General features: G+C 48.4%; 2 protein-coding genes across 5 annotated transcripts in view; one reads left to right on the plus strand and one right to left on the minus strand.

Annotated features, from left to right (window-relative positions):
- The window catches only part of SKIC3 (SKI3 subunit of superkiller complex), a 244,395-nt gene that overhangs the window by 219,140 nt on the left and 11,156 nt on the right, over positions 1-14,099 (minus strand). The window lies entirely within an intron of this gene.
- The window catches only part of ARSK (arylsulfatase family member K), a 113,235-nt gene that overhangs the window by 3,714 nt on the left and 95,422 nt on the right, over positions 1-14,099 (plus strand). Inside the window, exons 1-3 of one of the 4 annotated variants that reach the window (XM_068247726.1) lie at positions 52-104; positions 204-282; positions 2,147-2,304. In XM_068247726.1, coding sequence (XP_068103827.1) covers positions 2,167-2,304 — 138 coding nt within the window. In that variant the 5' untranslated portion in view covers positions 52-104; positions 204-282; positions 2,147-2,166. Of the gene's footprint in view, positions 1-51; positions 105-203; positions 283-1,988; positions 2,020-2,053; positions 2,305-14,099 lie in introns of those variants that run through there. The other 3 variants (XM_068247719.1, XM_068247734.1, XM_068247748.1) reach the window with 3 other exon arrangements.

Genomic DNA, 14,099 nt, shown 5'->3' on the forward strand with positions numbered 1-14,099 from the left:
TTTTTCAGCATTAGGGAATGCAGAGGTTGCTCCAGGGCCTTTAGACCAGGGAACCACTAGGCCCTCCTTCAACCGCAGTATTAGTTCTTTAATGGTGCTATGTGGTAATTATCACTTCTATATATGGTTTGAATAGTAGTAATCATTAACAAACTGTTCCCCTCCAACTGCCTTCACGTCTTCACTGTGAATGTTCTTGGCAGGTTTTCTTGCGCCATATCCTTTATTCTGCATGGAATGTACTGGGTCCCAAAGCTCTTTAGCTACACCACTGTGCGGGAGGTAAGTATAACGTGTGTATGTTTACTTTGACTTTAATCTTTCAGTCCTAAAATGCTTAAATTAGTTTTATCGGAGAATGGATTTGCTGCATCAAGCAGTTTTAATCGAAATAATATAAAGGTCCTAGCTTTCTCTTTGTGTATAGTGTCCCTTTTTCGAAGGGACAGTCCCTCTTTGGGAACACAATCCCTCCATCCCTCTTTCTTCCTCATATGTCCCTCTTTCAGGACTCGTACAGATCTGTGTAAATATATGTATTTTTCTACTGAAATATGTGTTTAATTGACTCCAAATTTTATTTTCATCCTTTAAATTGATGTATTTCTTAATTTCAAATGTTAATATGAAGAAAAACTAGTGATGATAGAAAGGGCCACTGTGGTTTCAATTCCCAAATTACATTTTTTGCTTATGAATTTACTGGTATGTGTGGCTAAGGGTGTGGTTAGAGGAGTGGCAGGAGCGTGTCTTAAAGTGTCCCTCTTTCTCATCTCAAAACGTTGGGCGGTAAGCCTCTAGTAAACCAGCCCTATGCAATCTCACAAGCAGCATAGAAACACCCACACTTATTTGCATGTTGCTCCTGGTCTACTCAGTAGGAACAGGTGCCTAGAAAAGTATAATAGTATACAGGCAGTTCTTTACTTAAAAACAGGTTTCTTTATGGAAGATTGTTTGTAAGTTGAATTTATTTGTAAGTTGAGTCCTGTGTTAAACATGGATAAATTATTTTTGGACAACTCTGGGATTTTAACATATAGTACTGTATAAACAATGTTTTTGATTGTTTAAAATGTGATTTTAAATAGTTTTGTAATACTTACCGTATAACTCTTCTGGCTCAGACACACTATAAGCGATTTTCTGGGCTCTTTTTAGCCATCAGAGCTTTCTGAAAGCTTTTTAAAAAAACGCTCCTATTGACATTAAAATCACTATACAATTGCACAATTTTATCGCGTTTTTAATGTAAGTCAATGGGAACGGTTTTTTTAAAAGCTCTCAGAAAGCACTGATGGCCAAAAAGCAGCCAGAAAACCGCTTACAGTGTGTCTGAGCCCTTAAAGTAATCCTGAGGTGGCGTAATAAAAGATTTTATACTTACCTGGGGCTTCCTTCAGCTCCTTGAGCAGCGATGCGTGCCTCCGTTAGGCAGAAGAGCCGACTGGCGCGACTGAGCCAGATTACCGGGAGTGATTGCAGCTGAACGGAGGCCATGGAGGACGGCGGGGTACGCATTGGTGCTCATGGGGCTGGACGAAGCCCTAGGTAAGTTTCAAATCTTTTTATTACGCCATATCAGGTACACTTTAATAATACTTATAACAGTTTATACATATTTGAACATTCAACAACATAACGTAATAAAAAAAAAACATTATTGTATAACTTGTACACGAAGACAACTTTGTTTGTATCTCTGAAACGTTCTTACTTGAGTTGGGGACTGTCTGTATTTGCATTACTAGGAAGCTTTCAATGAAGGCAGAGCTGAATTAATTATTGAATGATGTAGGTAACTTTAGCTTGTTTGTAAGTTCTCTAAAGAAATACCAGAAAAGTACTGAAGATATTTACAGAGCTTTCAAGCTAAAGCAAACAATCCAATACTTCCTTTCTTCAGTAAAAGGAATCCAGCAGCAGCAGCAAGTTTCAGCATGGCTGCCCTAGCAGAGCGGTCTGGGAGTACACAGCACATAGACGTTGCTACATCAGCTCTGGCCAGGAAGTGGGAACGTGAGAAAACAGTCTTAATCACTAGTATAGTACAGCATAAACAGCCGTCATAGCTGGGGGAGCTCTGAGCTGGGCTGGAAACATTCTGTCATTTATTTTCAAGGAACCCTGTCTTATCGTCCTGCAGGAATGTGTCTGTGACTGGACATGGCTCTGATGTTCCTTCTAAAGCCTGCCTCTGTGGTCTTCCTTCTCTTCACCCTTCCAGCAGGGCACATGAGTCCACTGCCACCCCTCCAAAGCCGTCTGAAACATAATATGGTGATGGTGATGACTGATTCTTTTGTAAGTACGCAGTATTGAGTGGTATGGGAATTCACCTCTCTACCGTCTTTTGCTTTTTAGCAGGCATAGTAATCCTGAATTACAACTCAGTTTATTTCAGTAAGTTTCACTACAATAAAAGCTTTTAGGAACATAGGGGCACATTTACTATTCAACAGTAAAAGTGTGGCTTGCAGGCAGAGCACGGCAGTTTTACTGATGATCGCATCACTGACATAGCGAACGTTGCACAATTAGCGTGGCCGCTGTTACTTAGGCAACACCCATGTTGCTAGTGTAACATCTGCTACACAAATAGTGTAACCCATGTTAAATTAGCAATGCAGGTGTTACCTAGATCAGTGTTTCTCAACATTTTATTGGTATGTACCCCTTTTAAAACCCTGTACTCACCAAGTACCCCCTAGCATAGTAAACATTATCTCAAGTACCCCTTGACAAATATATTTTTAATCATAGTACATAATAATTGGTTCTAAACTATTTCCAAGCATTTCTTATTGCTTTTAATTAGCTAAAATACTAATTTGGTGTTGTTTATGTAGGATTTATCATAATCTAAAACTCTAAATTTGTTATACTTAGTTAATTATATCAAGCCCGAGTACCCCCTGGAACCATCAGAAGTACCCCCTGGGGTACGCGTACCACACGTTGAGAACCTAGGACCTAGATAACCCGGGTCGTGCTAATTGCGCAATGGGCACTACATCAGTGCACAGCACTTTTTTCTCTGGATAGTGAATATGCCCCCTTAGACTTGAATCTATTTTAAACTGCTAATTCAGCCTACCATCTTTTTTTTTTAATTTTTTTTTATTTTTATGCAGGTGATCGTAAATTTTCAACACATACCTATTGTGGCACTGAATGTCTGTACTTTTGCAGTAGCTATATTAGAAGTACCTCGATGGGTGAATCCTGTAGTTCCTTGCTGCTTGAAGAGTGCAAGTTGCTTCCCCTGCAAAGGGCAGATTGCCTGAGCCCACACAACAGTTCCCTCTGCTGAGCGAGATTTCACATGTATGAGGCAGGTTGCCTGTCATTGATTAAGACTTGATCTCATGGGTGAGGCCAGAAACCCACTACCGTGTTTCCCCGAAAATAAGACAGTGTCTTATATTAGTTTTTGCTCCAAATGTTGTGCAAGGGCTTATTTTCAGTAGATGTGTTATATTTATATGAACAGACAAGTTCCTGTGCTGTGTGTCGTCCTGCCTTCCCCACTGTACCCCCTCTTCCTTTGCTGGATCCACCTCTTGTGTGCCCCTGTGTCCCCCTTGTACCTTTAGTGTCCTCCTGGTGACACTGTGTCCTCCGTTGACCCCTTTCATCCTCCTCTCACCCCTAGCTCCATGTCGCGCTGCCCCCCGTGTCCTGCGATGTCCCCCTAATCTGCTTCTTCCCCGCTGTTTCCCCGATCTTCAGCCTATGGGGAAGAAGTACGGCAACTTGTGTTTATACTGGAGCACATGATCTCGTAAACGGGACCATAGCGCTGTTATTGGGCCAATCACTGCTCTCCCTGAGTAGCAGTGAGTGCAGTGATTGGCCCAAAGACAGAGCCTTGGTCCTGCCCATGAGATCATCGGCTCCAGTAGAAACACAAGTTGCCATACTTCTTCCCCTTACTGCTGCTAGGGCTTACTTTCGGGGTAGGGCTTAGATTTTGAGCATGCTCAAAATTCCTGCTAGAGCTTACTCTTAGGGGGACTTTTTGGACATTGGACACACGCACGTGAACAAGCGCCGGTCAGGCGCAAAACGGCTGTAGTGCCGTCCTCCCACTCCCCTGGTCACCCGAACCCTGTGAACCCCAACACCAACACCATCTCAAGGTTTGATGCAATACTTGTGAATGATGTTTTTGTAATAATTATGGCATGAAGATGATGAATTAAGGGCCTGAGCCCGCTGGCACAGTTGTATCCGCTTCTGTCCGCTTTTCAGCATTTCTAAAATTGATGTGTAACTGAAAAGCGGACACAACTGCATCAGTGGGCTCAGGCCCTAAAAGCAGTTCATGTGAACAATGCCCGGTCTGCCTTTGAGTACAGTGTTACTTTTATTTATTTATTTATTTATTTATTTGTTGTATTTATAAAGCGCCAACATATTACGCAGTGCTGGACATTAATTTAGGTTACAGACAATATTTAGGGGTGACAAACAGCAATATGACAATACAGGAATACAAGAAAACCAGATCACACAGCACAGTATGAGTACAAGGTAATGCTTAGTCAGTCACTGGATGGGAGCATGGAGTTAGGCAAGTTAGGTTCACTCAAATGCATAGCATGGGTGCACAGTAATGGAGGTGCATGATCAGGTAGGACACAAAAGGAGTGAGGACCCTGCCCAAAGGCTTACAATCTAGAGGGAGAGGTAGGGACACGAGAGGTAGGGGATCAGAGTTCGGCTGTGGGTTTAGAGCAATTGTGAGGGGTGGTAGGCAAGAGTGAAAAGGTGAGTTTTGAGGGCCTTCTTGAAGGTGTTGAAGGAGGGGGCTGCCCTAATGGGTGGAGGTAGGGAGTTCCATAGTGTCGGAGCGGCTCTTGAGAAGTCTTGGAGGCGTGCATGGGACTGGGTGATGCGGGGGACGGTCAGGCGAAGTTCATTGGAGGAGCGGAGTGAGCGGCTTGGTGTGTATCTCTGAGTAAGATCAGAAATGTAGGTTGGACAGGTTTTGTGGATGGATTTGTAGGTCAGACACAATATCTTGAATCTGATTCTGGACTGGATAGGAAGCCAGTGGAGGGATTCACGGAGGGGAGCCGCCCTGGTGGAGCGATGGGAGGAGTGGATAATTCTGGCAGCCGCATTCATGATGGACTGCAGTGGGGCTATTCGGGTCTTAGGGAGTCCAGACAGAAGGGCATTGCAGTAGTCGAGGCGGGAAATTATGAGGGCATGGATGAGGAGTTTGGTGGTGGCAGGGGTCAGGAAAGGGCGAATCTTACAGATGTTACGAAGGTGGAAGTTGCAGGACTTTGTGAGGTTTTGGATGTGGGGAGTGAAGGAGAGTGCGGAGTCCAGGGTGACACCCAGACAGCGGGCTTGAGAGGTAGGGTGAATAGTAGTGTGGTTAACAGTGACTTGCACATCTGGGAGGTCCAGGGATGACCGGGGTGGGAAGATCATAAATTCCGTTTTGTCTAGATTTAGTTTTAGGAACCTAGCGGACATCCAGGAGGAGATGGCAGATAGGCAGGAGGAGACCTTGTCCATGGTAGTGGTGGATATGTCAGGGGTGTGGAGATAGATTTGGGTGTCATCTGCATACAGATGATAGTTAAAACCCATGGAGGAGATAACCTTGCCAATGGAGGATGTGTATAGGGAGAACAGTAGGGGGCCAAGGACCGAGCCTTGGGGGACTCCCACTGAGAGGTGGTTGGGGGTGGACGAGGACTCATTGAAGGAGGTCGTGAAGGAGCGGTTGGAGAGGTAGGATGAAAGCCAGGTCAGGGCGAGATCGTGAATGCCCATGGATTGGAGGGACTGGAGGAGTAGGGGATGATCTACTGTATCAAAAGCTGCTGAAAGGTCAAGGAGGAGGAGAATGGTGTATTTACCTTCAGCTTTAGCTAAGGCAAGGTCATTGACCACTTTGGTGAGAGCCGTTTCGGTTGAGTGGGCAGGCCGAAATCCAGATTGCAGTGGGTCTAGTAGTGAGTTGGCATTGAGGTACTGGGTCAGGCGTTTGTGAACCAGACGCTCAAGGAGTTTTGAGGCGAAGGGGAGGAGGGAGATCGGGCGGTAGTTGGAGGGTAGCGAGGGGTCGAGGGAGGGTTTCTTGAGCAGAGGCAGTACAGTGGCCTGCTTGAAGTCTGAGGGGAAGGTGCCTGTGGATAGGGAGAGGTTAAACATGGTAGTGAGGACTGGGGCCAGATCCGTGAAGTGAGGCTGAAGTAGATCAGAAGGGATAGGGTCAAGGGGGGAGGTAGTGGTATGGGAAGTCTGCAGTAGGTGGTTGACCTCCTCAGTGGTAGTAGGAGTGAAGGAGGTGAGGGGAGGATAGGGTGGAGAAGGAGTAGGTTGTGAGCAGGTGGGAGGTGAAGATTGAAGATTGGATATTTCCTGACGGATGGAGACTATTTTGTTGGTGAAGTGGGTGGCTAAATCTGTGGCAGAGAGGGAGGAAACAGAAGGTGGGGGGGTGGGTTTAAGCAGGGAGTTGAAGGTGCCAAAAAGACGCCGGGGATTGGAAGCTTGTGCTCCGATGAGCTTGGTAAAGTATTCCTGCTTCGCATGAGCAAGGGCAGTGTGGAACTGCTGCAGGTTAGTCTTGTACTGTAGGAAATCCTGGTTTAGTCGAGTTTTCCGCCATTTTCGTTCAGTGGCGCGTGTTTCCCTCTGGAGGTTGCGAGTATGGGTAGTGCGCCAGGGCTGGGGGTTAGGGGGTCGGTTGCGGCGGAATATTGGTGGAGCAGCTTTCTCTAGGGCTGATGAGAGAATTTGGTGATACTGAGCTGCAGCAAGATTAGGACAGGTTAGGGTGGGGAGAGTGGAGGATAGGCCATGGAGGGAGTCAGCAAGGACGCCAGGGTTGAGCTTGCGTAGGTCTCGCTGCCATCGACCAGGTGGGTGGGCGGGTAGTTTGGAGGTGCCTTCCGTGAGGAGGTTGAAGGCGAGAAGGTAATGGTCTGAGGGTGGAAATGGTGCGATGTCGAGGTCTGCAATGGTGGTGGATTTAGTGAATATAAGGTCGAGAGTGTGACGTGCAGTGTGAGTGGGGGCGTTGGTGTGTTGTACTAGGCCATGTGAGTTGGCTATGGTGAGTAGCCGGGTCGCAACAGAGTTCTTGGGTTCATTGATGGGTATATTGAAATCCCCGAGGATGATGGTGGGGAGGTCAGAGGAGAGAATGTGAGAAAAACTTTTAGGGGGTGTCTTAATTTCAGGGAAAGAGGGAAGGAGCGATTTTCTGAGCGCTTTGTGATTTGAAAGCTCTTGCTAATGTAATGCTATGGGTGTGATCCAACTTGAGCGATGTGATTTTATAAAAATCCCCCATAGCATTGCATTAGCAAGAGTTTTTCAAATCACTAACGATTAGAAATCACGCCTAGTGAGTTTGTGGCCTGATAGTGTTGCAGCTCAGTAGTCTCATCTTCCTGCCCATTTCCCAGCATGCTCAGTGTGTAATATGTATCTAACCCTTCCAGGGCCGGCCCGCCCATGAGGCGGGGTGAGGCGGGTTCCTCAGGCGGCAGGAAGTGGAGGGGCGGCACCAGATGAAGTGGCTGTGACTGAGCGGGGGGAGCCAGAGCCGCGGTGAGGGCAGCCCGACCTCTCCCTCCCTCTCCCCGGGCCGCCCTCCATGCTCCCCCCTCGGAGTGCAGGCAGCAGAGTTAGCGCGCAGGGAAGCGCTGCTGTACACAGCCTGTTACTCACCTCCCTGGATCCGATCGCCGCTCCCGCCCTGCTGGTCTCCTCTCTGCAATGTAGCCGCTGATACATTACACACGCTGCTTCCTGTTTACACAGGAAGCAGCCGCGTGTGTATCAGCCGGCTAGGCAGAGAGGAGACCAGCAGGGCGGGAGCGGCGATCGGATCCAGGGAGGTAACAGGCTGTGTACAGCAGCGCTTCCCTGCGCGCTAACTCTGCTGCCTGCACTCTGAGGGGGGAGCATGGAGGGCGGCCCGGGGAGAGGGAGGGAGAGGTCGGGCTGCCCTCCCCGCGGCTCCGGCTCCCCCCTCCGCCATTATGAGGGGGCACCTACCTGGGCAAGCTACCTATCTATCCTATACTGGGGGGCACCTACCTAATCTAACCTGTTTTGGGGGCAGCTACCTATCTATCCTATACTGGGGGGCACCTACCTAATCTAACCTGTTTTGGGGGCAGCTACCTATCTATCCTATACTGGGGGGCACCTACCTAATCTAACCTGTTTTAGGGGCAGCTACCTATCTATCCTATACTGGGGGGCACCTACCTAATCTAACCTGTTTTGGGGGCAGCTACCTATCTATCCTATACTGGGGGGCACCTACCTAATCTAACCTGTTTTGGGGGCAGCTACCTATCTATCCTATACTGGGGGGCACCTACCTAATCTAACCTGTACTAGGGGCAGCTACCTATCTATCCTATACTGGGGGGCACCTACCTAATCTAACCTATACTGGGGGCCAGCTACCTATCTATCCTATACTGGGGGGCAGCTACCTATCTAACCTATACTGGGGGGCAGCTACCTATCTAACCTATACTGGGGGACAGCTCCCTATCTAACCTATACTGGGGGCAGCTACCTGTCTATCCTATACTGGGGGGCACCTACCTAATCTAACCTGTACTGGGGGCAGCTACCTATCTATCCTATACTGGGGGGCACCTACCTAATCTAACCTGTACTGGGGGGCAGCTACCTATCTATCCTATACTGGGGGGCAGCTACCTATCTAACCTACACTGGGGGGCAGCTACCTATCTAACCTACACTGGGGGGCAGCTACCTATCTAACCTATACTGGGGGCAGCTACCTATCTATCCTATACTGGGGGGCACCTACCTAATCTAACCTGTACTGGGGGCAGCTACCTATCTATCCTATACTGGGGGGCACCTACCTAATCTAACCTGTACTGGGGGGCAGCTACCTATCTAACCTATACTGGGGGGCAGCTACCTATCTAACCTATACTGGGGGCAGCTACCTGTCTATCCTATACTGGGGGGCACCTACCTAATCTAACCTGTACTGGGGGCAGCTACCTATCTATCCTATACTGGGGGGCACCTACCTAATCTAACCTGTACTGGGGGGCAGCTACCTATCTAACCTATGCTGGGGGGCAGCTACCTGTCTAACCTATGCTGGGGGCAGCTACCTATCTAATCTATACTGGGGGCACCTACCTAATCTAACCTGTACTGGGGGCAGCTACCTATCTATCCTATACTGGGGGGCACCTACCTAATCTAACCTGTACTGGGGGGCAGCTACCTATCTAACCTATACAGGGGGCAGCTACCTATCTATCCTATACTGGGGGGCACCTACCTAATCTAACCTGTACTGGGGGCAGCTACCTATCTATCCTATACTGGGGGGCACCTACCTAATCTAACCTGTACTGGGGGGCAGCTACCTATCTAACCTATACTGGGGGGCAGCTACCTATCTAACCTATGCTGGGGGGCAGCTACCTGTCTAACCTATGCTGGGGGCAGCTACCTATCTAATCTATACTGGGGGCACCTACCTAATCTAACCTGTACTGGGGGCACCTACCTAATCTAACCTATACTGAAGGGCAGCGACCTAATCTAACCTATACTGGGGGGAAGCTACCTATCTAACCTATACTGGGGGCACTTATCTAACCTGTATTGGGGGCACCTACCTACCTAGCTAGCCTATACAGGTGGCAACTATACTGGCTATACTGGGGGCACCTACCTAACTAACCTATACTGGGGGTACCGACCTATCTAACCTATGCAGGGGGGAACTATACTGGCTACCTATATTGGAGGCACCTACCTAGCTAACCTGTACTGGGGGCACCTACTTATCTAACTTATACCGGGGGGGGGGGGGGGGTGCCTGCCTATCTAACATACTGGGGGCAACTATACTGGTTACCTATACTGGAGGCAACTACCTGGCTAACCTATACTGGGGGCAACTTTACTGGCTCACCCATGCCTGGCCACCTATACTCGGGGGGGACCTATAGCTGGTTACCTATACCGGGGGGGGGCGCAATTTTTACACCCTCGCCCTGGGTGCATTTTAGCCTAGAAACTGCACTGTTGCCGCCGGCCTCCGAGTCCGATGACTCTGAGCTCTGCGGCCTCTCCTGTCTCCTCCAAGGCTGCATGCTGGTGACGCTGCCTAGTGCCTAAGCCTGCTGATTTGATGGCGGCGGCTGCCGCCCGCTCTGCTGCCCTGGCTGCGGCTGATTGTCACGGTCAGTCACTGAGCAGCGAGCGCCGCCGACGTGACGATGATGATGATAAGGCTGGCTGGCTGCCGCCGGCCGCCGCTCATGTTATGTAGAAATATTGGGGGGGGGGGGGGGGGGCGCCTTTACGATCTTTGCCTCAGGCAGCAGAAAGTCCAGGACCGGCCCTGAACCCCACACTGTCCTGTTGTGTTTTCAAATATCATAGGTACCATTATTCACCAGCTCCCTTTCTCTCCCACCCCACCTTATGTCCCCCGCAAGAAAACAAAAACTCTTTTAGTTAACCTATTTATAAAGTTATAGGGTAGGTTGTGGAAATAGTTGAATGCTTATTTTCACACTAAGGAAGTAAAGGGAGATCTGTTGTGGTGCAGCTGGCCATAAGGAGTAAGGGCTCATTTCCATTGCAACGCAGATGGCCATGCATTAGCGTGGCTCTATGTTGCATCACGTGATTCCCCGAGGTGGCACTTGCGATCCCATTCATTACAATGAATGGGATCGCGGGCACAATCACCCCAAAATGCATGCAGCCATGCACTGCGATTCAGTGGTAAATCGCAGTGCATGTATGGAAACATCAGGCAATCGCATTTCCACAAGCGCGGCTAAAAGCGTGCATATGGAAACAAGCCTTTAATATTTAAACAGCATGAGGAGTAGATGAGCAGGGTCAACTCCATGCACACAGGGCAATACTGGCTGCCCCTTCCCAGATCCTCTCTGACTACCTCATTATGTAGACGATAATTGGGTAGGGGGAGGAGCTTGGACAGTTGTCTGTCTAATAAAACCTGAGTGTCGCCTTAACAGGAAATACAGCTATAGATCCTTGCCAGCCAAGTACATTTGATATATTTATAGCAAAAAGTACAGGCGTGCAATGTACAATTATGTTTGAGAACAAAGAGCACTCCTTCCTCCAAAGTAAAAGATTTTAGATCTCAGACAATTCACTAGATCAAGGTCCATGCACATTTAAAGAGAATTCCCACCTATAGTGGAAAATGCTCAAGATAAATTGTCCACCCAAATACTTCCATAAATGTTTTAAATAGTTGCCTTGTCTACTTGCTAGTAATGTAGAGTCTTGGTTATCCAGCATCGACGGAGATTGGCAGATACGGGAAAACTGTGCTTTCTGGTTTCTTCAGACTCGTTGTTAGAAATAGGCCTAGCTAATACTGTACAGTACTATACCCCCACTCTAAATACATACCATGACCGGGCAGGGCCCATAGAGGTCGGACCTACCATTTACCTGAAATAAAAGCCGTGACACCCAATTGGAGTTTAAAGGCCACAGCTTTAATACAGATTTAAGATAATACAATCTAGAAAAACAATTAAATCAATCATGCATTAAGCAATAATAATAAGAATAACTTGCGTAAACCGCGCTCTGACAGGTCCCGTGACAATGCCTTTCCTCTTTGTGAATGTCACAGTACCAACCACCGGCTTGCGCTAAAACCTTGTGCCACTGACCCGCGCCAGTGACACCCCTTAAACTTTGCGCCACTGACCCTTGCCAGTGACGCCCATGGTGCCATTAACCAGTCGATGACCCACCCTAGAGCCACCTAGTTTAATGACCCAGAAACCATTGTGCCTCCATGGCACCCATATATCATAACCAGCACTATGCACTCTTAGCATAAATGCCTTACTCCGTTCGCCAAGCGCGGTGTGTACTTCTGGTTTCGATGTCGTCCAGGCCGGCATTGTCACGGACCCGCCTCTTGCTGTGACGAATCTGTTAGGATACAACAAGGGTAGCATAGTTAGGGTATGTTCCCAACACCCATGTGGCCACTTGCGGGATTCTGACGAGCGGTGCACAGGGAGGGTGGGTGTTAGAGTTTCCTGTATCCTATTTGGGCAGAAAGAGAGAGCAGCTCTCCTGCTCTTTTCCTATAATGCCTGGGGGAAGGTACCCCTTCGGGCGCTCCACCTTTAATTCACACCTGAGCCGAATTGTGCCTGTTCAGTCCATCCCAGGGCCCGCCCAGTCATGCCCCTTTCGTTCCAGCTGTGCCTGAACTCTCGGGTTACTTGACCGGGCAGGGCCCATAGAGGTCGGACCTACCATTTACCTGAAATAAAAGCCGTGACACCCAATTGGAGTTTAAAGGCCACAGCTTTAATACAGATTTAAGATAATACAATCTAGAAAAACAATTAAATCAATCATGCATTAAGCAATAATAATAAGAATAACTTGCGTAAACCGCGCTCTGACAGGTCCCGTGACAATGCCTTTCCTCTTTGTGAATGTCACAGTACCAACCACCGGCTTGCGCTAAAACCTTGTGCCACTGACCCGCGCCAGTGACACCCCTTAAACTTTGCGCCACTGACCCTTGCCAGTGACGCCCATGGTGCCATTAACCAGTCGATGACCCACCCTAGAGCCACCTAGTTTAATGACCCAGAAACCATTGTGCCTCCATGGCACCCATATATCATAACCAGCACTATGCACTCTTAGCATAAATGCCTTACTCCGTTCGCCAAGCGCGGTGTGTACTTCTGGTTTCGATGTCGTCCAGGCCGGCATTGTCACGGACCCGCCACGGCATTCGGGCTTGCCGCTTCAAGGACGAATGCCCGCCCTCAAACAGAGTGCGGCTTCTAGGGCTTCTCCTAACCCAGACAGAAAAATCTCATTACCCAGAACGCTCAGGTGAACCCCATCGTTTTGAAAATGCCCCTCCTGACTCTCTAGCAATCTGTGACGGACGGCTATGCCCCCCTTTTGTGCTATACATTTCAAATAGCTGTGTTGATTTTTCGCCTGGAACGGTTTAAGATTCTTTCCGGGGGAGGTGGGCGCCAGTTAGATCTCGGGATCATTACGGATCATATAATGGTTGCCCGCGGGAGCTCCTGACTAACTTGTCTAAAAAGTTCTTTTGTATCCAGCATCAGGAGATGCATTGGCTTCATCCCTACTTTGTTTCCCCCTATGTGTCTTATGACTATATCTGGCTACTCCCTAACCCTGGCTAGATATGTCAGATTTTTGGCATAGCCCTTCCACCTTTGCCCCTGGGAACCTAAACCAGTGTACCTCCAAGTCCCCTCTTACCTGCCCCGGCCACTGACCCCATCCCATGATCCGAGACGGGGACAAAGCCACGGGTGTATGTTACTTACCTAGAAGGTAAAGAGACTATATCTACCCCAAACGAGCATTTATTAACGCTACCACTACGTTTTTTTATTTATTTATTTTTATATATATGTATATACATATGCACACATACCTGCAGCTAGTGCTCTGCCAGGTGTTTGGGGCTGTTGTCGCCCTGCCCTTTCGGCTAAATGGCATTATTCCCTTCTTTGTACACCTTTACTTGCGGCTACTGTTCCGCCAAGCATGGGAGTAGGACTGTCCAATGGGCATCGGAGTCTCCCTCCCAACGCCCTTTCCTGTGGCTAGTGGTCCGCCAGGTTCAGCTGCGTATAGAATGTCGACAAACTTGCGATGTGCCTCGGCCCTAGCCCTCCACTTGCAGCTAGTGCTCTGCCAGGTGTGGGCGGACATAGTGCGGCAACCGAATTTGTGACGCGACGCGGCCCCAACCCCACATTTTTCAGCAGCTACCGCTCTGCCAGGTGTGGATGGACGTAAGTTTGGTTTTTCTTACCGCTACATGGTTTGATGCATATAACCAACTATATCGGCCCTTCGTGTAACGTTTAAATGACCCTGAGTCGGTAAATACTTCATATGCGTAAAGTAATATCCCCTTTACATAGAGAGGTTGTTGTAATTGTGCCCATTGATGCAATGGTCATTTTGTAGCATGTAACACATTTATACTGCACTAAGACATTACCATGAGCACAATGCCCGGTTTT

Source organism: Hyperolius riggenbachi, chromosome 1, assembly GCF_040937935.1.
Source record: "Hyperolius riggenbachi isolate aHypRig1 chromosome 1, aHypRig1.pri, whole genome shotgun sequence".
Lineage (NCBI taxonomy): Eukaryota > Metazoa > Chordata > Amphibia > Anura > Hyperoliidae > Hyperolius > Hyperolius riggenbachi.